This window comes from Neomonachus schauinslandi, chromosome 11, assembly GCF_002201575.2.
Source record: "Neomonachus schauinslandi chromosome 11, ASM220157v2, whole genome shotgun sequence".
Lineage (NCBI taxonomy): Eukaryota > Metazoa > Chordata > Mammalia > Carnivora > Phocidae > Neomonachus > Neomonachus schauinslandi.
In genome coordinates, this window is record NC_058413.1 from 9,687,585 (window position 1) to 9,712,040 (window position 24,456).

The 24,456-nt window shown below is 53.2% G+C and overlaps 1 protein-coding gene across 2 annotated transcripts in view; it reads right to left on the reverse strand.

Annotated features, from left to right (window-relative positions):
* FADS2 (fatty acid desaturase 2) overlaps nt 1-18,924 on the reverse strand; it is a 30,590-nt gene extending 11,666 nt beyond the window's left edge. Inside the window, exons 1-5 of one of the 2 annotated variants that reach the window (XM_021685470.2) lie at nt 18,196-18,924; nt 10,796-10,906; nt 8,894-9,091; nt 8,657-8,758; nt 4,011-4,136 (exon numbers count right to left, since the gene is read on the reverse strand). In XM_021685470.2, the coding sequence (XP_021541145.1) occupies nt 4,011-4,136; nt 8,657-8,758; nt 8,894-9,091; nt 10,796-10,906; nt 18,196-18,402 (744 nt within the window). In that variant the 5' untranslated portion in view covers nt 18,403-18,924. The remainder of the gene's footprint in view (nt 1-4,010; nt 4,137-8,656; nt 8,759-8,893; nt 9,092-10,795; nt 10,907-18,195) is intronic. The other variant, XM_021685471.2, reaches the window with a different exon arrangement.
* Nucleotides 18,925-24,456: the final 5,532 nt, after the last annotated feature.

The window sequence follows — 24,456 nt, forward strand, 5'->3', positions numbered from 1 at the left end:
GGCATGTGCAGGGGACTTTTCAGCTTTGGAACAAAATGTCTGAGGAATGACAAGGGCCTTCCTTGTCCCTTCAGGGTTGGGGGAGGGGAGCTGTCGCAAAGCCCAGTCCCCGCCTCTGGGAACCTGCAAACTCCCAGAGAGAAATGAGCTACATAGCCAGGCCGGGCATGCGTAGAATGGCAAGGCCCCGGTCCATGGGCCCTGACAGGAGGGCCCTGGTTGTTCCAAGGGAGGACTGGTCCCTTGGCTGGTTCACAAAGAAGCCTGGAGGGTTGGCTGCTGCAGACAGGCGGTGGGGCAGGGAGAGCGTCCCAGATAGGTGGAAAGGCAGGATCTCCGGTGAGGAGGCGCAAACACTCCTGGCTTCCGAAAGCCCGCCTCAGTACCACAGGGATAATGGCCTCCCTGTCGCCCTCTGGGATGTGGCAGACAGATAAAGGGAGGGGCGAAGCCTGCCGCTGACTTCACCTCTATTTAATGCTGTTCTGGAAGCTCCAGAAGTAAGAGTGTGGAGCTATGAGAAAGAGTACCTTTTATTATTTTCAAGGATATAACTGTCTACCCAGGAAACTCAAAAAAGAACCAACTGAAAGACCAACTAGGATCGCAGAGAGGCCTGAGCAGATGCCAGATGGACCTAAGTTACCCACCAAGTAGCAACAGCTTCCCGGAACATTGGAGAAACACCGATCCCAATAGCCAAAGTAGGAAAGATCCAGGATTGAACTGGAAAAGAAACACCCACGAGACGTATAAAGAAAAGTATAAAACTTTTCTAAGAGGGAAACAAAAGAGCTTGAGGAACTGGAGAAACAGGCCTTACTGCAAGATGGAAAGACAGAATGTGAAGACGGTGACTTGTGCTAAGAGGGCTGCCGGCCAGTGATGAAGGGCCAGGGGCGGATGGAGGGCCGCCCAAGTCTCGCAGACGACGCCCCCGTGAGGCTGACCACCCAGCCCGGGCGCGGGGCTCAGGGGGGGACACTTTCCCGCACAGATGGGGCCATGCATCCTGATGGGGGTGCTGGGGAACCTGGCTGACTCCAGACAAATGAGAAGGACGGACACCAGCCTACTCAGCACATGTGGCCAAAGTTAAATAATTCAAACGCGAAGCCACAAAACACTGAAAATAGTACGAGTGGAGAACTTTCTTGGGGCGCTTGGCTGGCTCACTTGGTAGAGCATGTGACTCTCGATCTCGGGGTTTTGAGTTGGAGCCCCACGTTGGGTGTAGAGACTACTTAAAAATAAAATCTTAAAAAAAAAAAAAAGAACTTTCTAAGCATGAAAGAAATTAAAGGAATCTGCAGGAGGGGGGAAAAAAGTGAATACCTCTTTCTACATAAAACAAACAAAATCCTCCCAGAAGTCATAAATAAGACCAAAAGGCAGAGAACTCACGAGGAAAGGGATTTCGCTGCTGAGATCCCTCTACCTAATTTCTGCCTAGCTCTTTGGAGCTGATTTGTTTACCTGAGCCTGGAGATAAGAGGCCTGGCCTCCTTGCTCTGGAGGCCAGAGGCTGGCTCAACACCCCCAAGGCCTGGCCACATGGGGCCAGGTGGGTGGCCCTGGTGTGGTGTGTGGTATGTGGGGCTGGCAGGAGACAAGGCCATCGGACCCACTGCTGCCAGGGTCCCTCTCAGGGCGGCAGCATGCTCTCGTGGACACCGGGGCACAGCTCGACCAGGAGCCCAGCGAATATCTGGCCTTTCCCCCTACACGTGTGTTAAGAGTTGAGGATTTCCACAGGGTGGTCTTTCAAATGCTACTAGCAATGGGGTAACCAGATCTCCGAAACCTCCCACCCGGCCCCGGCCCCAAAGCCGGCACTGAAGAGGTGTCTAGGGAGAGGAAGTGTTGGAAGAGGCTTCGCTGGCCAAGGCACAGAGCGGAGCTGGTGAGACTAGATTTCTGGTGTTAGGGACGCAGAGAACAACTGGCAGGACAGCCACCAGCTCTCCAACAGGAAGCCTCATGCAGAAAGGGAAGCCTTTGATTTCACTCAGCAGAAGGCCCCAAGTGAATCAGCTGCATTATCTGGACACCTCTAATCAAAGCTAGCAAACTGCTTCCTAGAAGAAAGAGGCAAGCAGCACGTACTTTGGAAGGGAATATAATCCCTGCCTGGCTTCCCAAGTACTGAATGTTGGCTAATTTCCTCTGCTATTGACCATGTTGCAGAAAACCCGTGTTTCTGCTCAGATATTCTCTTGGGTGGAACTGAGATGGGAAAGACAGGGTACAAACTAGAATTGGAGGGACACGCTCTCTCCTCTCCTTGTTCCAAGTCTCGGATGCCAACATTGTTGGGAATACACCACTGGTGGGAATCCGGGACCCTTCTCCTTCCTCAATGGGCCTCGCTTGAAAGATGCTTACTGAGCCCCTCCTCTGTGCCCGGCACTGGGATGCTTACGAGCTGTACAAAAGCAACAGGATCTTCTAAACTTGGGCTTACCTCATCACCGTACTTCCAAAAGGCAAAGCATAGGTAGATTTCTTTGTAAATTAAACCCTAACATCGAGGCTGTCCCATAGGGGCTCTACTTTCTAAAAAAAAAAAAAAAAGCGCTTAAATGAGGGCATTCTTTAAAGGCATTGGGGGTGATTTTATTAAAAAGAAATTGAGAAGTAGCAACAAGTTTCCTATCTTACAAAACAGCATGGGTTACATGATGCTACAGAAATACAATGGAGCACCAGACAGACCCAGGCAAAGGCCAAATCACTTGGACTACCAGAAAGAGGTCTGTGTTTGGTAAGGCGGCAAGTTGCAGGACAGAATGTCTAAGTTTTAATTTTAGTTTTTAAAATGAATATGTGCTGGGGTACCTGGGTGGCTCAGTCGGTTAAGCGTCTGCCTTCGGCCAGGTCGTGATCTCAGGGTCCTGGGATGGAGCCCCGCGTTGGGCTCCCTGCTCAGCCGGGGGTCTGCTTCTCCCTCTCACTCGGCCCCCCCCCCTGCTCATTCTCCCTCTCTCTCTCAAATAAATAAATAAAATCTTTAAAAATAAATAAATAGGGCGCCTGGGTGGCTCAGTTGGTTAAGCGACTGCCTTCGGCTCAGGTCATGATCCTGGAGTCCCTGGATCGAGTCCCGCATCGGGCTTCCTGCTCGGCAGGGAGTCTGCTTCTCCCTCTGACCCTCCCCCTCTCATGTGCTTGCTCTCTCTCATTCTCTCTCTCTCTCAAAAAAAAAAAACTTTAATAAATAAATAAATAAATAAATACAAAATGAATGTGCATATGAATATGCACATACAAGAAATCTGGAAGGATTTATGTACCATGTTTTCATCAGTGGCTATCCTCAGGGGTAAGATCTTTGGGGCAAAGGGGGATGATGGAGGTAATAGGAGATTCACTTTGTGATTTTGTGTATTTCTAGTCATATTTAACTGCTTGTCACAGGTAAATGCTGTATTTCTACTAAAAATTGAACTAATAGAAAAATAAGGCAGTGTGCTAGAGCAGAAGGAAATGACCTCACTCTCAGATCCAGGGCCTCATCCTAGACTAGCCACTAAATTATAGGATCCTGAACACATCCCCTCCTTCCCCGGAGCCTCCCTTTGTCACATCTGGTGAAGCAGGCTGGACCAGACTACGCTGAGGTCCCTCTCAGCATCGAGGACTGTGACTCTCCCAATAAGGTTTCCTTGAGCTGGTGTTTGGGGACCACGCTCGAGCCCCGGACCTGTGCCTGCCTGCTGAACTGGGACCAGAGTTCCCTGGCCCCCAGGAAGAAACAAGCCTAGAAATGTTCTTCCCCAATCCATGGGAGGGAGAGAGGCCTCTAACGCTGATAAGGAGCTGGTTCATTATTCATACATGAGGCCATTCCATCGAAATTCCAGCTTGAATAATTCAGGGCGTCCAGGAAGGGTTTCCAAGTAAACATCAGGGGCAGATGTGTTTGGACGGCTATCCAACCTCCAGGACTCCTTCTCTGGTTTCAGCTCAGGTCAAACACTTCCCACATCAACACTGACCCTTCATCATACCTCAACGGGCTGCGATTCGCCCAGGACGAGCACGTGCAGCATGTTCACATCGGGATCCTTGCCGAAGATGTTGGGCTTGGCGTGATGTTGGAAGTGGCGATGGTTCCACCAGTTGGCGGAGGCACCCTGGGGGGGGGAAATGGGGTGAGCAGCACCGAGACTCAGAACCAACTTCGCCATCACACCCGGGGCCTCGAGCCCCCGAGCCTCCGAAAACAGCCCTGCCAGTACTGAGTCCAGAGTGCCGGCCAGCCCTGAGGCCAGGACTTGTGAATGGAGCCAAGCCAGGCCGTCCCTCCATGTTTCCCCATCCCCCACAGCAACGGCGGCGAGGCCAGCTGGTGCCAGGGTGCATGGCGAGCACCTGGGCTGGTGTGGGGCGGCCTCTGCCCTCTGCCAGCACCAGGTGTGAGCCCCCACACCCCTCAGCCTCCGCACGTCCCCCGAGTGCCGTGTTATACAAGTAGAAACACTTCTGTTTCAGGAACGGTAAGAGGGGGTCTCTACTTACATGGCCCAGGATCCTACTCCTAGGTGTGTACCCAAGAGAAATGAAAACATGGCCACGCAAAATCGTACAGCAACATTCCCATTACTCAAAATGACCAACAGGTGGAAACTGTGTGGCCATGCCATGGAAAGGTGGGAAGCACCTGCTACAACGTGGACGAAACTTGAAAACATCCTGCTGAGTGAACGAAGCCAGACACAAAGGACCACATACGTGATTCCATTTATAGGAAATGTCCAGACTAGAGAATCTAGAGATAGAAAGGTTAGTGGTTGCCCAGGGTTAGGGTTGGGGACGCGTGGGAGGGATGAGGGGCTTGGGAGGCAGCAGCTAAGAGGTGTGAGGTTTCTTTTGGGGATGATGAAGATGTCCCCAAGTCGATTGTGATGATGGTTGCATAAATCTGTGAATATTCTATAAGCAGTTGGCAAGAGACAGCCCAACAGCCCGATCAGTTGCTGCCCTGAGCGGTGAGGACTCAGTGAGGTCCCACCCGGAAGGCCAAAGGAAGGCTTAATAAGCCATCGCTAACAGGAACAGGGAAGAGCTCCCAGGTTCTAACATGAAAATATAAAACCACGATTCTAGGAGACAGGAAGCATTGCCTAAGTATTTATTTCAAAGTCACAAAGCTCTGTCTCACCAACTCAAGCTCTCGACACAGTTTGGAGGCATGCCTCTCCCCACAGTTGCCCTGTGGCCCATAGAAGGAAATGGGACCCTTCCGACTCCTCACTCTTTACTGGTGAACTACTGCTGGATCAATCAACCCTTGGGCCCAGGGTCTGGCCATCCACAAGAAGGACGAACTGCTAAAACAAATATTTTACTTGGAAGATCCTTTTGGCACAAACAAGGTCTCTGGACACGGAGAGGCCTGGGTGGGCACAGGTTTGGCCTTTGCCTGTAAGCACGTGGGTCTCAAAACCCATCAAAGCGGGAAAAAAAAATGTCAGTGAGTGAGGGCTCAGAGGACTGAAGACTCAGATGACACGTTCACCTTTCCAGCCGGAAGGAACCCCACTCCTGGGAAAGGTCACATGGAAAGTCCCCAGCACAAAGACATTGAGGAGCAAGTCATGTTAAGAGTGGGCAGATGTTTAGAATACACCGACCCAGGGATGTTTGTGGAATAAATGAAGGAAGGAAAGAGAGATGAGCTGTGAACGCCCTGGCGACGAGTCAGCGAAGGGAGTTCTCTTCCATTTCCATTCTTCACTAGGCAGAGCCCTACTTAGTCTTCCCACCCAGAAGCCCTGCCTGCCCTGGGATGAGGAGCAGCCCTGCGGATGAAGCGGCGATCCAGAGGCAAGCCCTTGGCCTGGCAAGGGAGAGTAGGGCACCCCAGCACACTGAGATGGGGCGGGGAAAGACAAGCAAAACTGGGGGAGGGGAGGGGTCCAGGCAGAGTGAGAGTGAGGGGTGCCTTCCTGACAGAGGGAAGAGGTTGGGCAAGGTCCCCTTGGTTGAGCCGAAAACCCAGGATCGCAGCCAAAAGTCCTGGGCTAAACCCTATCAGAGCCTGAGGGAAATCGAAAAATGTGTACTCCTGGCTTGAATGGTCACAAAGGCATCAACAACAGTTTCCGAATCGACTTTTTAGTTTGTCTCATTTTCAAATGAGAGAATTGCCAGGTTGGAGGACTTTTCTCCACCAAGTGACAATCTTAATTCAAAAATTAAAAAAAAAAAAATTTTTTTTTAGGGCGGGAGGGGCAGGGGGAAAGGGAGAGAGAGACTCTCAAGCAGACTCCCCACCCAGCACGGAGCCCAACATGGGACTCAATCTCCTGATCCTGAGATCATGACCTGAGCTGAAACCAAGAGTCAGACGCTTAACCGACTAAGCCATCCAGGCGCCCCTTAAATAATTTTTAACTAACTTAAACCAAAGTAAAATAATAATAAATTCTGTTTTGGTACAAATAATATACTTTCCCTTAATGTTGGGACCTTTAATATGTCCAGCTTCCCAACTCTTAAATATTTCTCAACTACTTTAATGTTCTGAGGAAAAAGACCAACTAACCATTAAAAAAAGAATACATACAAACACGTATATAGGGTCACAGATTTTTTCCTTTTGCCTCAGGTTCCAATATGGCCCAGCACAGTCCTGATCTTTATTTAAAATGTTGCTATTTTGTTCACTGTAGATTTTCCTTGGCATTAATTTTGTTTTTTAAAACCTATGTTAAAATGTTCTTCATCTTGATTACTGAGTCCTTTAGTGTCCCCTTAAATTTTGTGCCCGAGGCAAGTACCTCACTTGCCTCGCCCTAGTCCTGGCCCTGGTGGCCCGAGATGATGTAGTGGAAAAGTTGGCGGTCTCCTGGTCTCCGTCTCCAGATGCGGAGTCTGGAGGGTGCTGGCCTTGCCGTGTGCATTTTATCCTAAGTGCAATGCCGAACACTTAAAGGGTTTTTAACAGAGGTGTGATGACTCAGAACTCTTTGTACAAGACCATCCTCTGAAAGACCTGTCCGCCGGAATAGCCCGCAAGTCGGGATGGGGAGAGCCCACTCTGGAATCCCGCAGCTGCTCAGGCTGCTGGTAGGAAGCAGGTCCCAGCCCCTCGAGGTGCCTGGCACCCCGTTCTCTGCTCCACACCAGCTTGTGCTATAGGACGCTCGAGGTGGCAGGGCACCTGGGGACCTCCCTGCAGCCAGCCCCCTTTTTTCCCAGCAAAGGGAAACCAAGAGAGCGGATGGATCTACAAGACTCGTCTGCAGCCATGTGACTATGGGGTGCCAGACTGGTTTCAGCCAAGCTGTGAGGCCCCAGGCTCTGGGGCACCCTGGGGTGAGCTGCATAACTGTGCCCCCCCGGCCTACACATGGCAAGAAGGACACAGCAAAGCAGAGAACTGGCCAGCCATGAGTGCAGCCCCCGTCTCTGACCTCTAACCTCCGGGCCCAAGTACCCCGTCTTCCCCCTATCCCAGAGTTCTGATGTCATTAATCCACGTTCTCCATGGAGGCCAGTCCTCTGTCCTGGCCTCGTCCTCCATCTGACACGAGAGCTGCGCTCCAAGGCCCTGCAAAAACTGAGGGACGTGAGGCAGGAAAGGTCCTCCCGGCTCCCACCCAGAATCTGGATACAGGACACAGCCCATCTTTGTTAAGCGGGTGGGGATAACGTGGGTTGGGAGTGAGATGTTACTTTCCAATACTGAGGAGGGTTTTATCCAGCAGACAAGAGTATGAAATGAAACAAAGCGCTCTACTATGCACACCCGCTCCCTTCAGCCCTGAATTTCTGGACAGAAACCAGGTTCTCAGGCCGCCTCAGGCTCAGGGCCAGGCAAGCTGCGAGGGAACTGGTTCCTAGTTCAGCGCTGGTTCACCCCCAACCAGATCCGGGGCCTGAAAGCCATGGGCTCTCCGCGGTCTGGGTCGCGGGGGGATATGCTTAACCCAGACAGGTAGCTCTTCCCAAGCCAGAGTGAGGCGAGGTGGGATTCTTTAGGACCCAGACTTTCTTAGGAAGCAGCTGGGTGCTTCTGGGAAAGGGCCGAGTGGGGGATGATCTGTTTCAGAACGAGCCAGCAAGGACTGGTTTCCAAAACCAAGGAGATAAGCCAATCGGACGAGTCCAAGGTCGCTGGCAAGTCCAGCCTGTCTTCTGATGAACTTGCCTCGCTGTAACGCTTTGCGGGGCGACCTCCTCAGCGGCAGGAGGGAGAGACAGGAACTATTTCCCCACAAGCCTTAAATACAACTCTGGTCCTGTGGTTCAGCTGATCACTGTGCTCTTTCATGTCCCTTATTGTCACTTCCGTGACAATATCTCTCTTTCAGACTAAGAGGGACATATTAGAAAAGTTTTTAGATAACTAGTAAGCAATATCATCAATATCATCAACTGAGTCAATGTACAAAGGTAGCGCGTGCCTGTCCTCATAACCAGCAGGCTGCTTTTGCTGGTTGATTTGATACGGAGACAGGCCTGGGAAGGTCAGAGGAGGGGAGGATTCGAGAAACCCAGCAGGGAGGCCTGGCTCCCCGGTGCACCCGCGGTGTTACCCTGCGGCCACAGACACTGACCCGAGAGGAGACTTGGCCCCAGGCAAAGTAAGCCAGGGCCGAGCCAGCCGCTAATTGATGGGCAGATGCCCAGGGCTGCCGGTATTTACCTTTAAGTGGCCAATGATGAACTTGTGGACAACGTGGTTCCATGCGGACTTCTTGAAGACAGACAGGTGGCCATAATCGTGTTGCAGCCATCCAGCTTGGGCCTGGGGAAAGAGATGCTTTCACAGAGCCAGCTTTCAAGCGTCCCCGGCCTCTGCGAGCTAAGGGGGTGGGGGGGGTTGGGGTGGGGGGGGTTAGGGTGGGGGCTTTAGGCGTCCGGTGAGGGCGCCCCAGCTCACCTGAGAGGTAGCAAGGACAAAGGCCGTGATGATGGTTGGAATCCAGCCATTGCCGAAGTAAAATATGATGAACCAGGCAATGCTCTCCATGACGATGATGTGGGCCAGGAGAAGGAGGAAGAACAGGTGGTTACTCTTGAACAGGTTCATGTCCTCGGCGGCCTTCCTCAGGGCCCGGAAGTCCTCGGTGATCTGGGGCTGTTGAGCAAGGGCACAGGGCAAGTGTCGGCCACCTAGCTGCACCGGAGGGGACCAACGTCTTCTTGCCAGGAGAAGCGGTGGCAAGAGGGGCCACTCCACAGGCCCGTGACCCGAGGGAGCCCGGCCACCGCGCATCATGCCCGCCACACCTGCCTGGGCCTCCATAGCCCTGAGGACTGCACATTTGGCCCCAGCCAGGTAGGTGGCAGAGAAAGGATTCGACTCAAAAGCCGGTGTTTTTTCGTTCACAGTGGCATTACTCCCAAGGCACGAGGCAGAAACAACCCAACTGGCCATCAATGGATGCATGGCTAAAGAGAATGTGGTCTATCCGCACAATGAAATACCATTCAGTCTCGAAGAGGAAGGAGAGTCCGACTCCCGCTACCGCAGGGATGAACCTTGCAGACCCCGTGCTCCGTGAAATTAAGCCAGACACCATAGGACAAATACTGTATGATCCCATGTACCCGAGCTACCCAGAGCAGGCAAATCACAGACAGGAAGTGGAGTAGTGTTTACCGGGGCTGCAGAGAGGGGGGATGTTTAATGGGGAGTTAATGTTTAATGGGGACAGTTATAATTTGGGGTGATGAATAAGTTCTGGAAGTGGATGGTGGTAAAGGTTGCATAACAATGTGAATGTGTTCCCAAGCCACTGAACTATGCATCTAAAACTGGCTAAAATGGTAAAATTTGTGCTATGTATACCACACACACACACACACACACACACACACACAGAGCTCTCACTTTTCCACTACCCAACCCTGCCCCCCACTTGCTCTGGGCACTCTGTCGAGGGGGTTATGTTGGGGGACACAAGACTGCCAGACAACATCCCTGCCCCTAGAGAGCTCAGGGAGGCGGGACCACTGGGTGGGCCTTGGGGATGTGGGGCTGGGGAGGCCAAGGTGGAGTCGGGGGCAGCCCCGGGGACATGAGCACGGCTGGGAGAAAGAAAGCAGCTGGGAGGCAGGGGTCAGGCAGGTGGGGGGAAGAGGGCGCTTTGAAAGGGTAGACAGGGTGCCATGTGGGTGGAGGAAGCCAGGTTTGGGAGCCCGGGTGATAAGTGGCAAAGGATCTTGAAGAGTGGTGAACACCCGTTTAAGTAGGAAAAGTGGGGAAACCAGGTAGGGGCCAAAGAAGGCAGGGTCAGGAAGGAGGAAGCCCACAGGACACCGAAGAGAGGAGAGAAGCTGCCTGCCTACAGGGGGGCTGGGGAGGGCGGAGGATGGAGCCATGGGTGAAGGAAGCAGGATGGAAACCCAGGTCAGCTCCAGGGAGGGGTGAAGACAATTTCCCCCTTCAGCCCTGGGGAGAAAGGGAGGGGCAGAGACTGGGAGAGCCAGGGGGAGGGGCACATGGAATGGGCTGGATTTCCCAGGGAAGGAGAAAGAGAAAACGGTGGGAGAACTGGACCAGAAGAGAAGACCCTGGGCCCAGCCTAACTCTATTGACACCACGGACATGAAGAGGCTGGGAAAGAATCACTCCAAGGTAAGGGGCCAGTCTAGGCTGGCAGCAAGAGGAAGAGGCTCACTGCAGAATCTCAGAGTCCTGCCTAACCCCAGGCATTGGGCGGTGGCTCCCCTGCACTGGCATAAAGGTCCCTTGGCCCACACCTGGTACTCTGTCTTTAGGCGGGCACCCCCTCTCCCTGCAAACCCTCCCCTCCTTCCTTGGTCTGGGCACACTCACGTTCTTGCCATGGTCCTGGCTGGGCTCCTCTGGAGCCAGCTCTCCAATCAGCAGAGGCTTCATGAACTTGCGCACGAAATCAAGGTCACGGTGGAAGGCGAGGAAGGCATCCTAGGGAGCAGGGAAGCAGGTGGTAAGTGGGAGACCTCAACCCAGGGAGGGCAGGGCTCACCAGCAGCCGCTCTCCATGTCCCCACTTGGGACACCGATCGAGGCCTCCCGGGACCTGGCCCCAAATGCTCTCTCCTGCCTCATCTCGGCGGATCCCGGTGCCCGGCCAAACCGGCGCTACCCCTGAATCTCCACCCTCAGCTCACCAAGGGTGTGTGCAGACATTCAGGATGCCTCCGGGCAAGTCAGAAAAATGTACCCCTGCAGGGAGATGCACGGACTGGGCAGGGCAGGGCACCCAGGAAACCACACGACCTGCCACCCCATGCACATGGTTTACAGCGAAAAGCACAGGGCTGGAGCCCACTACAGCAGAAAATGTGCTTGGGAGATCATGTCAAGCCAAAACCAAATACAAAACTAGGTAAAAAACATGTCTGAAAAAAGCTTTTTCATAATTAGAAAAAGCATGAAAATAATTACGAAAAAGATAAAGCCCTAAACAGTAATGTGTTAAAATAGCGGCATTATGCCTTGCTTTATTTTATTACTTCTCAAACTTTCTCTAACACTGCTATATTACTGCTTTTAAAATTTTAAAAATAGGGGCGCCTGAGTGGCTCAGTCGGTAAAGCATCCGCCTTCAGTTCAGGTCATGATCCCAGGGTCCTGAGATCGAACCCCATGTCGGGGCTCCCTGCTGGGCGGGGAGTCTGCTTCTCCCTCTGCCCCTCCCCCCTGCTCATGCTTGCTCTCTCTCTCGAATAAATAAAATCTTTAAAAAATATTTATTTTAAATATTATATAATAATATTATTATTGTAGGGGGGCCTGGGTGGCTCAGTTGGTTGGGCATCTGCCTTTGGCTCAGGTCATGATCTCGGGGTTCTGGGATTGAGCCCCACATCGGGCTCCCTGCTCTGTGGGGAGTCTGCTTCTCCTTTTCCCTCTGCCTGCTGCTCCCCATGTTTGTACTCTCTCTCTGTCAAATAAATAAATAAATAATCTTGAAAAAAATTATTATTATAATTCCAATTACAAAGTTATAATGTGCTCGATTTGGGCAAATTTAGAGAATGTACAGAAGAATAAAGAGGAAAATAAATACCACCCAGAGAGCGACCACCGTTGCTAATATTTTAGCTTGTTTCTCTCTAGATTCTTTTCTATGTGCGTTATGTAAATTATTACATAAATCATCTCATAACCAACATGGCATTTCCATTAGGGATGAGCTGGCATCATGGGCTACGATATGATGACTCAGTGGCAAACATTTACCCAGCAGTAAGCCAAACTTTCACACATTGCAGAGCAGAGGACGAAGTCAAATGACACCACTAGAAACCATGAGAAACATCAACGTAGTTGGGGGTGGGAAGTGTGTGTGTGTGTGTGTGTGTGTTGGGAGGGGGTGTTTAGCTCTTAAAAAACTGAAAAAGATAAAACAAAAAAGATTATAAAAAAGGCAATGCTTGATTTGAAAGGCTCCTATTTGGAGGGGGAAAATAAATAAAGACCCAGCCGTTCCACAGGACATTTTTGGGGTTGAATGAGAAAATTTGAATATGGACCACATATCTGGTCATAGGAAGGACTTACTATTCATTTTCTTAATCGCAAAGAAGGTTTTGTGATGATGTTAGACCATATCCCCATTCTTAGGAGCAGGTGGTGAAGAACTCAGGGACGAGGTGGCTCATTTCTCAGCCAGCACCCGCTGCCCTACCCCACCCCACCCCCAGGTCCAGGTCATGCCCTCAAGCCCCCACCTGGGCTGGGGAACTTGGTGGAGCAGACAGACAGACAGACTCCCGTCCTGACCCAGGCCATTCCTTGGCCATTTCCAGAGGGCTCTCAGGTGGCCTCTCACCCCCGCAAGTGACAGGGAGGGAGCCAGGAGCCTTGTTTACGCTCCCTCCCCGAAGGCTGAGCGCCCTGTCGTATAGATGAAGACACCGGAGCACAAGAAGGGGACATCCTCTGCTCCAAGCGCAGAGCCAGGATCAAACCCAGGTTCACCTGACTCAGGGACTGCTGCACCACATCCCTCCTGCCCGTCGAGGAAGCCAAGTGCCGTTAGATTGTCTGGCCGTCCCTGGTAGATCTGACGGCTTTCTGAGCAGACCAGGTGAAGACCACCTGTGAACCCACCAAACTCATGCTAATGCCAGGGCCTTCGCATGGCGCTTCCTTCTGCCTGGGAGCCCTGCTCCCATGGTGCCCCGTGGCCTGCTTTTCCCAACCAGCCCCCAGCCCCACACTCTCTCTTGGATATTGCCCTGTTTTGCCTTCCTCATAACAGTTACAAATTCACAAGCTGTATTACTTCCATATATGTCATTCTCCCCCCGCGAGACTATGGTGAGCTCCACAAGGGAAGGGCCACAGCCGTCTTGTTCACTGCAACCCCAAGGCTTATGACCACGCTTAAGAGGGGCTCACAAGTGAATGTGAGGGCCCAGGATCCCACAGCTCTGCCGCCTCGAACCCCAGGAAACTTTCCCACTCTGCGATCATGTTCAGACCCTTCTCGCGCTGTTTTGTGCAACTGGCTCATGCTTCTAAGACACCAGAACTCTTCACCCTCTCCCGCCCCAGTCTGGTGGTTGCAGAGTTGCCACATGTTGAGACATGTGGGCTAGCCACTGAGCTACACTTAGGTGTACGTAAGCGCTAACCTTTACCAAACTCTAAGGCAGGTCCTATTTTAGAGACAAGAAAAGAGACTGAGGGAGGTGAAGCTGGAGCCTGCAGTCACATTGCAGGTGTGCCTACTTCTAGAGTTTTCCAAAGCTCATACACACGCCTCAATCAAAACACGCTTCCTCCCCGCTGAGAGTTGAGCACTTTTTGTGTCTTCCCCTTCAAAGTGTCACGGAGGGACCTCACACTCCTACAGAAGGTTCCCAGTAACTGTTGGGTTATAGAAGGGTCTGGCTGGTGCTAGGGACGTCACCAGGCAAGGCAAGAGGGGGCCAATCCAAACGTTGACTTTGGGAACAAGAACTGGAACCAGAATCTGTCCTCACTTGTCAGGAAGAGAAGCCAACGGCTTTCCAGGAGGGCCTGAGACAAGGGTGAAGAGAAAAGAGCAGCAACAGCTTGAGAGCAGACCGGACCTGTCCTCAGGCGGGCAGGTGTGTGGGCTGCAGGGTGGGGAGGGCAGGCTGCGGGAGGAAGGGCCAGAGATTCCAAAATGGAAGACACCGTATGCCGCGCACTTCTGCTTCCGCCACCCCCCAGCGCCAACGCCAGCCAACTTCTGCATGAAGACACCTTCCCTGGCCCAACTCCACTCAGGGTAGAGCTGGTGGCTCCTACCACACGAGGGTTGGGGGCCATGATTTGTTTCCGGCTGCACCCACCTTCTCTGCAGAGCAGAGCTAGTCTCCAGGCCAGCCTCATACACCTGGGCGCTGAGCCTGGACCCAGGAAACATGGGAGGAGCAAACTCAGGGCATTCCATGTCGCAGGTAGCAGCCCTGGGGACCGGGACTCCGCAGGACAAGGGGTTAAAGAGGGAGAAGCTGAGGAAGTACCCTGGGTTCTCAGCTAGAGACAGAGTCACTGACGCCCTTCCCACGGTGGAGCCCCTGGACCGTGGCGCATCCCAGGGAAAGGAAGAGGCTGTGGGCCGAGCTCTGTGACCAGAGCGCCCTCAGTGAGAGCATCTCAGCTGATGTCTGGCACACGCAAGGCCCCGGGGTGGGAAGGGCACGTCTACACACAAGGTAGGCGCAAGTGACAGCAGAGGAAACCCACGGGGCCTGAGAGGATTCTCACAAAGGGTAAGCAATGGGAGGATGCTTCGCTGGGTGCTTGCCTGAGGCTGCGGTCGGCGGGGGCCAGCCTGCCCTGCCCAGATCCAGCTCAGGAGGTACAGCTGCCTTCTGGGCAAAAACAGAGGAGCGATTTCATGCGCTGTCAACACCTTTTCCTCTGGTGAAAATGGGGACACTCAACATTTCTTCACACTCTGTTGGTGGTCTACTTAACTGCCTACTCTGGGTGCTGGGGACATGCACATACGTGCACAGGAGGCTAAGGGACACCCAGTAAGGATCCCTCACACCTGTAGGGCATCCTGAGGGTGAAAGAGTGAAGTTATGCACAGCCCATTGGAAGGCAACAACCTCCCATTTCACAGACGTGTGAAAGCAAAGTTCACAGGAAATGCCTCGCTTAGGAATTCCTAAAGCAGGGATGCAAGCTTAGGTCCTCTGACTCCGAATACCACCACCCTCCTGCCCTGTCTAAAGGAGGTCAGAGATCGTGCCATTTTCAATCCGTTGCCTTTTCATAAGAACAACATAGGAGCAGGTTCACCGGTGGAAAGAACCCTGACCACTTCTCGCCTTCCCTGGGTTCTAAGAGGCGACTGATGCAGATGGGGCAGGAAAAGCTGGAGACAAGGCAGGAGGTGGGGAGCTGGTGCCTAGAAGGAGACGGTCCAGCGTCAAGTCCCAGCTTGAGAGGAAGGGAGAGAAACAAACTCAGAGCACAGATGTGGTCATTGTCTGAATTGTTCATCTTAATGCCCGGGGCCCAGCTCAGAGCCGAGGAGACACCGAATAAATGTGTGATGAATTGCAGCTGAAGATTAAAAGCCCCAAGTGGGGAAAGTTCTGCAGTGGTGGGTGGTGGGCCTCTGCCTTGAAGAGCAGACATCCTTGGGACTCGGGGGGTTCCTTTTCCCACAGCAAGGTGGAGAGCAAAGGAGTGCCAGAGGGCAGGGGAGGTGGAATAGGAAGGGAGAGACGGAGAGAGGTGGGCCTGGAGGACTCCGTAATGACAGATCTTGAGTTTAGGGGCTGAGTGCCACCACTGGAGCAAGGTTTTCAAACTTGAGCAAGGTTTTTAAACCTAAGAGCAATGAGAGATACCTACAGGTCTGATCCGAGGGCCAGCTGCACTAACATGCATGAATGTGCTCTGTGAGTCGCAAAAATTAAGCACCTGTATTCTTACAGGCAAGGCCAAATTCTTCCTTCTCCTGAAGCACCAAATGACAACTGCCCTGGGCTAGGTCACCCTTTGGGGAAGAGGTGATCTTGGCTTCTGAGGCCCTTTCTTCAGAAACAGGAAAATCCCTTATAGAGGCCCTGAATTGTCCCAAGAATGGCTTCTTGGACTTTCGGCCTCTTCGGAGGATGTTACTGCACCACGATCGGCTCAAAACAGTGCGTTGAGTGCTCCAGGGGATCCGAAATCTTATCTGCTGACCCGTCCCTCCCCAAACTTGCATGTCCCTAATACTCTGTCTGTCCCAAGCTCTAAGGAAGAAGTCTGTGCTCTGAGGGGCAAAGCCACCGCTCAACAGCCCAAGACCAAGGGTCTCTTGATTCCTAGCCTATTCCTACCTCCCGGAATCCTCTTCCTATACACCCCGTGCTGCCCATGGCCTTTCCCCACCCTGGTCCCAGGCAACGAAGAGAGGAGAACCCAGTTGCCCACTCCACGTTACACCACTATATCCCCACTTAGAACATGCCAGGCCCTAAAAGCCTCATCTTAGAAGGCGGTAAGCTTTGAGGATAAGGATTTCACAATGCGTTAACACAACACATAAAGCTGGCGTAGATTTCAACATTTTTTTCACCTAATTCCTTGTTGCTTACTTTACATAATCCTCACCTTCTTCTCTCACTTGCCTGACCAGTGACAAGAAGCAAGGTTTCTAGTGCTTACTCACAGCTTACGAAGCGCTTCGCCGCACAGTATATATTTTTCCACATAAGAGAATATAGTTAATGGTGGGAAGACCTCGACCAGGAGGCAGGTCTTTTATTTGAGAATTGCCCTTACCCAGCTCCCGCAAACAGGGGCGGGAAGGGCCACGTGACATAACACAGATGGTCTGAAAACCTTATGCCCACTAAGTTATGATTAGCGGCACAGCCCCCAGGGCTGAAGCAGTGTTGACAAGCAGGTAAAACCGGACGGGCCCAAAAGCTGTAGGCACCATCTCTTGTTGACCATCTTCTTGAGCGCACATATATGCCCGGACCCTGCTCCCCAAAGCCATAAGCCATTCACAGCCTAGATTATAACTGCCTGGGTAGGCCTATCCCAAGGAGACTTGGAAAAGGTAGGGAGATCAAAAGTTCCACGGACTGACAGGGGCCCAGACAGCTAGGACAGCAAAAGCCCCCAACTGGTCAGCATGCTAGGTGTCCAGGTGCCACGATCTCGGTATCTCTCCCGATCTAGCTATCTCTCCTGTGGCCTCTCCCCTATTCACCCTTCCCAAGTAGCCTCTGACTCGCCGCCGCCGAGAGGCCCCTTTCTTCCCTCCTTGACTCTCTTGGGTTCCCTCTCTCCCACTGGAGTTCCTCTGGGCTCCAGCAGCACTCTAAAGAAATGCAAGGATTGCAGACTCGGGGATCAGGAGGTGCCAAAGGGACAGCCACACCTCTGGTGTGGGTAAGATGGGCCGCTCTGGCTCTGGGCCCAATACCTTGGGCTCCCAATACCTTTGGGAGTGCAGATGAGGGAAGGGCATTCCTGGCAGGATTTAGAGACAGAGGACCATTGAGTAGTTGAGAAGTCTGAGAGTAACCCTGGCCCAGCTGGACCTGTTGCCGAACCAGCGTAGGGCTGCTAAATCCACAGTGCTCCAAGCCCCTCTCGACCTGGGCTTTGCAAACTCTCCTTCCAATTCCCGACCCCAGTGCCCAAGAACCGACCCTTTAGGGGATGGGTCCTGGTAGTCCTTGCAAGCCTGAGAACAGGAGCTCCCGGGGCGGTCTCTCCGTGGCAGCCATTGCGGACCTTCTCAGAGCAGGAGCAAGCCCGGCGGGAACAGGCCTTTTCCTTCCTCACCCCCTACTCTGGCTGGAGAGTGAGGGACGTGCGCTGAATCCCACACCTGGCTCCTCTCCCGCTCCGATCCTCGGCGCCCAGAAGCGGCCATCTTCCGAGCTGGGGATGCCAAACTCCTAGGGCCCGAGGGCCCCCTTTGGGGAGTACCTGGCTCCTTGTGAACCCGGCGGAAGGACGGGAGAGGCGTGTGTCCTTAGCGCGCTCGGTAGACCCGGTTCCCCACCGCTTGGATCTCCACCGCGCTGCTGCCTCCCGGGCTCCAAAATCCGACCCCCATAGCCAGGTGGCCCCGCTGTCCTAAAGGATGAGGATTTGGGGCGGAGAACGAGGGCAGTAGGCACACTTTCCTTGCCTCCTGGACGCTCCATTCAGCGCTGAAGGTCTGGTTTGGAGCCCTGGGATCCCTGGCTCCTGACTCCCGCCTGCAGAAGAGAAAGGCGGCAGGAGAGCCCCCACACCCTTACCGTAGCATCCTCCCCCGCGTAGTGCCCGATGACCCGCTGGCCCCCTGGGTGCCGGCTGGACCATTTGGTGATGTTGTAGACCTTGCGGTCGATGACGAGCCACTTGTCCGTGCGCAGGTTGTGCTTCTGAATCTCCTCCCAGCTGAAGGTGGCCATGGGCGCCTCGCGCTCGGTGGCCCCCTCGCCCTGGTTCCCCCCTTTCCCCATGCTGCCTGCCGACCGGGATGCCCCGTGCACTGTGGCCTCCACGCCCGCAGCTCGAGTGTGCGGCCCGGGCCCTCCTCCCTTTCGGCTTTTGTCTTCTCCTACTCCTCCTCCCGCCGCGCCCTTCCCCCAGCCTCCTTGCCCGCGCTCCGGAGTCACCCCTGCCTTCCCTCTGACTGTCCCCGGCTACCCAGTGCCCCAAGCGGTGCCTTTGCTCCGCCCCGCCCTCCGCCCGCCAGCCCGCAGTGGACTTCTGCCTCCAGGAAAAACTCCGGGGTCGTTCAGGACCCGGACGCCTCTTCCGCCCGCCCCTTCGGCTCCCCCCGCCCGCGGCTCCGCATCCTCCCGCGTTCCCCGCCGCCCTGGTTTCCACAGTGATCAGCAGAGCGCCTGCACCAATCCGGGCGCGTCGCCCCGCCTGCCATTGGCCCAGGAGGATCTTTCGAAGGCCAGCGGGCTGGAGCGGTGGTCCCCGGCTCCCCCGCCCGCGCGCCGGCGCTGAGTCGAGCCCAGCCGCGAGGCAGCTACGTGTCCGACCTCCCCCGCCCCCGCCCGTCCCCCCCGCCCCCCCCGCCCCTTGCGCTCCAGCCCCGGGCGCCGGAGGAGATCCCAGAGGAGCCGGGCGGGCGGGGGCGGGGAGAGGGGGCGGTTGCTGGGCGCGTACGCGCTCGGCCCGCGCTCCCGGGCTCTGCACCTGACGCGGGCGCCCTCCCGGCCTGGCCCGGCCGGGTCTGGGTGACGCCCTTCCCGGCCCGCTGGACTCGGGAGTCCATTATCTCCGCATTGCCCGCGCTCTCCACGTTAGCGCCGTCCTGCAGCCTCCCTGGAGAAACGAGCCGGCCCCGGACTCGTGCAGGGCTCTGAGCCCTGTAATCAGACGCTCTCAGGAAAGAACTGGGGCACCTCTGCTCTGCTTCTTTGTGCGAGGCGCCATGGGGGTGGGGGGAGCGGGGGGGCGCGGCGACCAACCGGACACGGTCCTTGCCCTGTGCTCAGGAAGCGCACAGGCGAGTTGGGCGGCGGGACAGGGAGCACACACGAGGCACTGGACAGTAGTGCCGGACAGACTCCAGGAAATAAAGATGGAGACATCAAAAGGATAGGGGGAGAGGCAGGCCCCCAGACTCCAGCTGGACGGAGCTTGCTTGGGATCGGTGCCCCGAGCCCTGGATCGTGAAGGTGGGCTGAGGATAAGTGGGACGTAAGGATGAACAGAGGGAGGTGGGGGGTGAGGACAGCCTTGGGAATCAGGAGTTCATAAGCGGCCCTCATGTTTCGGTGGGGTGATTTCTAGGTCCCTGAGTGCTGGCACACTCCCCTCATTAGCTTCTCACCCCAACCCTGTGAGGTGAACGTGTAGCAGGACTAACTGGATCTTGAGTTCATTTTGCCTTGAACACTTCTCCCTCCCTTGTTACTGCTACACTTGAGATTTTTGAGCGCTCTAAGCCCGCTGGACGAACTAGCTGAAATCGGAACACTGAATTAAGACAACACGTTGCACAAAATAAACTAATCGGCATGTTCTTGCATGTTACCCCCTAAGCAAGTGATAAGCTTATAGTAATCAATTCTGTTTAGAGTTTCTTAAGGAATTTGAAGAACCTGGCGTGTGTTTATAGAAGACATCGGATTGATTGCTCAAACCCTGGTGGCACCTTAGCCAGTTTCTTTTCCTGTTTCCTCCCCCTTTAAAAGCCCCTCAACGCACCGAGATGGGAAGATGGTTTTTCAGGACAGCAGTCCACCCTCTTCTTGGTTAACTGGTTTCTCAAATAAAGTTGCTTTTGTTGCTCTAGTTCCTTGTCTCTTACTGGCCTCTCGTGGGGCAAGCAGAGCAGGCCTGTGTTTGACGACAAACAGGACCCATGTTGTTATATTGAACTACAACCTGGAGAGACTGAGGTTTAAGAGAGATAAACTAGGCAGGTACTTGGGGCTCTAGCCACTAGCACAGCTGGGCACCTTCCAGACATCACCCCGCCTCTCTCCTAATGAGGTCAATGGAAAGGACCCATTGTAGAACTTTGGTGTGGAGCAACCTGATGCAGGGTGGGTAGGAAAATCACTCTAGCCAACTGGGGGGGGGGGGGGGGGGACAGTGGAGGCGACACAGGGTCCCCTTCGTGCCATTGTCACGGTGGTCAGCCTCCTCGGTGTCAGGCTGGTAGCAGTCCTGAGTGTGCTTCGTTCATGTCATAAACTCCTGCAGGGAGAGAATGAGGCCGCTCTGACTTTAAAGAGTAGCAATAGACATCCGAACCAAAAAGCCTGGCTCACGGGATAAGAGAGGATGAAGCAAGCTCCCCACCCCCCCACCCCCACCCCCACCAGAAGAGTATACTGCCATTTATGTCTGTTAAAGATGTACTGAAACAGTAAGGAAGACTGTAATTTTTTTCAAAAGGGGGATTGTCACAAATACATAGATAACTTTAATGAAAAAATTTAAAAGGTCGGTGAGCTCAGAATGAGTGACAATCTGAACGGAAGAACCGGGGACTCTCTCATGGAGGAGCCTCGCAGGCTAAGAACGGGCCACGAGAAGGCATCAAGGTCTAAAAGGCGGTGAGTGCAGCTGAGGATGGGCGTGAAGTGGGGACCAGCCAGGTGTGGGGTGCCCAGCAGATCCCAGCATAATGCCACCCAGAGTAGGCTCGGAAAGACATTTGCTGAAGACGTGAATGAGTGCATGAATTAAAGAATGAATAAAGAACAGAGGGGAATGGCTCCAGCCACAGTTCTCTCAGACCTGCAACAGGCAGAGTTCAAAATGGGAAAAGCCTCGCATGCTTTGCCAAGTATGGAGGACTTTATCCTGGGGGAGGTGGGGAGATTCATAAAGCAGAAGTGTTGGCTATGTCCAGATCCAGGAGAGACCTCAGGAGGCAAGCTTGGGCTGGACGGGATGTGGGAGACCAAGGGGGACCCTGTGGCAATCCAGAAGAGAGGAGAGGAGGGGCTGAAGCCAGAGGGAGTCCAAGGCAGGCAGACGCCCTTCTCCTGCTCTATTATTTATTGCTGTCACTACTCGGAGGGGACTGATAAGACTGTTCCCTTAGAGAAAACCCCATAGTACCCAGCTGACCCCAGAGCCACTTAGGAAAAGAGGTGATCTCAGAGAGGGTTGAGGTTCCCACGGTTTACTCCTGCCCCACAGAATCCCTTCTCCCGAGGACTGCAGCTTCCTGGGGATTCTGCCAGGACCTCATTGTGATCACTGTACTTTACTGGGAACAAAAGAGAAAAGCGTGGGTGGCTTGGAGCCCAGGTCCTCCCTGCCAGCCAAGTGGGTGAAAGCCTGAGGGAGGTGCCTTAGGAGACAGGGCCTGAGGGCTGTGCTCACAGGGGCTCTCTGACTAACTGGTATCCACAGAACAGCTGGGTGGCCTTTCGGTCTGTGCTCACAGGGGCTCTCTGAGGTCTGCAGGTGGACGAGTGGGGTCACGGGAGTGAAGAGACTGGTTAATCGGCGGGAAAGTGAATGTGGAAAACGCCTGCAGGAGGCAGCCACAGTGGAGGTGGAGGGGTGGGGGCGTAGGGGGGTGAGGAGAGGGAACAGGGTTCTAACATGGAGACCCTCAGAGGCAGAGGGCCGGTGGCCGAAGGAGTATGCTCCTCCTGGCCCCTTCTGGCTCTTCCTCTCCCTGGTTGATAAAGATGGTCAAGGCAACACTAATCTTTTTCTTTTTAAGATTTTATTTATTTATTTGACAGATTGAGAGAGCCATCCCAAGTAGGCAGAGTGGCAGGGAGAGGGAGAGGGAGAAGCAGGCTCCCTGCTGAGCAAGAAGCCCTATGTGGGGCTCTATCCCAGGACCCTGAGTTCATGACCTGAGCCGAAGCCAGACGCTTAACCGACTGAGTCACCCCCGTGCCCTTCATCTTCACAGGTGACTTTCTGTTAAGCCCATGGCTCTTATCTTTCACAGTCCATGCATTGTCAGGTTTTGTGAATGAACAGTCAACCCTCTCTGGGTCTCCTTCCTGTCTCCCATTCATTTCTCTGATCATTATAATCTTCTCCGATTTTAATAGTGGTGGTAACCATCTCTCAATTTGGCCTATCATGTTAGGGTGTCCAAAGGACTCTCCTATGGTGGACAAAAGCCCTTGGCACAATGCCCAGGACAAAGGAGGCATTCAAAGGGGCTCTTACCCTTCCTCCTCTGGATCTCATTCTTCACAGCAAGGCCGAAAGTGCGTATTCTTACTCCATCTTTGCTGCTGTGGACGCAGACACTGGCCCCCTCAACCAGCAGATAGCAGACTGAGTCCTAGAACACAAACCCCAGATCCTGCCCCCATCAAACCTTCTAGAACCCTCTCTGAAAGATCTCCAGTAAGTCCAATCACATTTTCTCAGACCTCTCAGAGAATTCTGGCAGGCTGACATCCTTTCCTCTTGCCATACCACCCTCTCTTGGTTCTTTGGCAATACACAATCCCAATCCTACCGTTGGACCACAGCCTTTTTTGTCTCCATTTGCTTATCTTCCTTCTCCTCCCCTCTAAATGTTCTTGGCCCTTGGCTCACCCAATATTTTCTCCTTCAGGGCCCACGTTTAGAATGTGATCACATCAGGGATGACTCTGGATCTCAAATCTATATCCACTTACTTCCTACACAGGCAACTCTGAACGTCCTGCTAGCATGGCAGACTCGACATAACCTCCCCGAGTCAAGAATTAGGTCTCAGCGGATGTGTCCTTTGGACCTAGGCAGGTCTCACCTTCACTGTTTTTGATGCAAAAGTGAATTTGGCATCTTCCTTTCCAAATGGCAGCCCTGCCTTTTAACTTCCTCATTTCTATTAACGATACCACTTTGCTTCTTGTCACTCGGGCTCAGAATTTCAGAATGTCTTTTACTTCTCTTTCTCTTGCCTCCCACCTTTGCAAAGAAAAGTCGTTGTGTTCAACAGATTCTACTCCGACAGTGTTTCCCATCTGTCTCTTTTATTCCGTTGCCACTGCCACTGTCCGGGTGGAGGGTGTCCGACTCTCGATCACCGCACGCGCCACCACAATGTCATTTTGCTGAGTGAGACTCCTGTCCAAAGGTTCTCATTGCCTAGTGAATTAAGCAGGGGTGGGGTGAGGAAGGAACGCATGTGAATATTAATAATCTTCCAGGAAGGTAGTGGCCTTTTCTGCAGCTCCAACCCAAATGGCTAAAAAAGTATAGGAGAGGACGCTAGGGGGTTATCACCTTATTTTTTGCAAAATCCTTGTAGGAATGTCCCACGTAATTCTGATCATGAAACCGACTAATGACTAAGGAGAGGATGTTGTTCATGCAGAAGGACGCTCCTCATTAGTCTGCAGATTGAAAGAAGAAATAAGGAAGGTTAAACTGCGGGGAGTCAGGCTTGTTCACTAAGTCCTAGAATACCAAAATAAGAGTGCCTTCTTGAGACCGGAGAAGCAATGAACATGATACATATAAAAAGAAGGCTTACTTTATGTAGCGGGAAAGCAGGGTAAGAATGAACAGGTGATGCCCGCTCTGGAATACTTACTTGGGGAACCCAGGCTGGGTGGGGTGTGTCTAATCTCTGACTCTCACAGCAGAGAAGATCATCATGCGCACTTTTACAATGTGTCCCTCTGTGTCCCTATCAAGGAAGGACAGTAGCCTGATGGACCACAAGCCACACCCTGGAGAATACGGGCATTAGAAGGCCTGGTTTCGGGGCAGCTGGCTCAGTCGGTGGAGCATGAGACTCTTGATCTCGAGATCATGAGTTCAAGCCCCACGTTGGGCATAGAGATGACTTCATTAAAAAAATTAAAAAAAAAAAAAAGGAGGCCTGAATTCTAGTCCAAGCTCTGGCACCTACTGGCTGTGTGACCTTCCTTGACCAAGTCACTAATTCTCTGAGCCTCAGTCTCCTCATCTGTCAAACGGAGGTAGTACTTACCTCACAGGATTATAAAAATAAAAATCAGGTAAACACAATAAAAACTAAAAACACTTGACAGTTTATGAAGTAATATACCTGATATAAGGGATTTATTCTTTAAAAAAATAAGATTGTATTTATTTATTTGAGA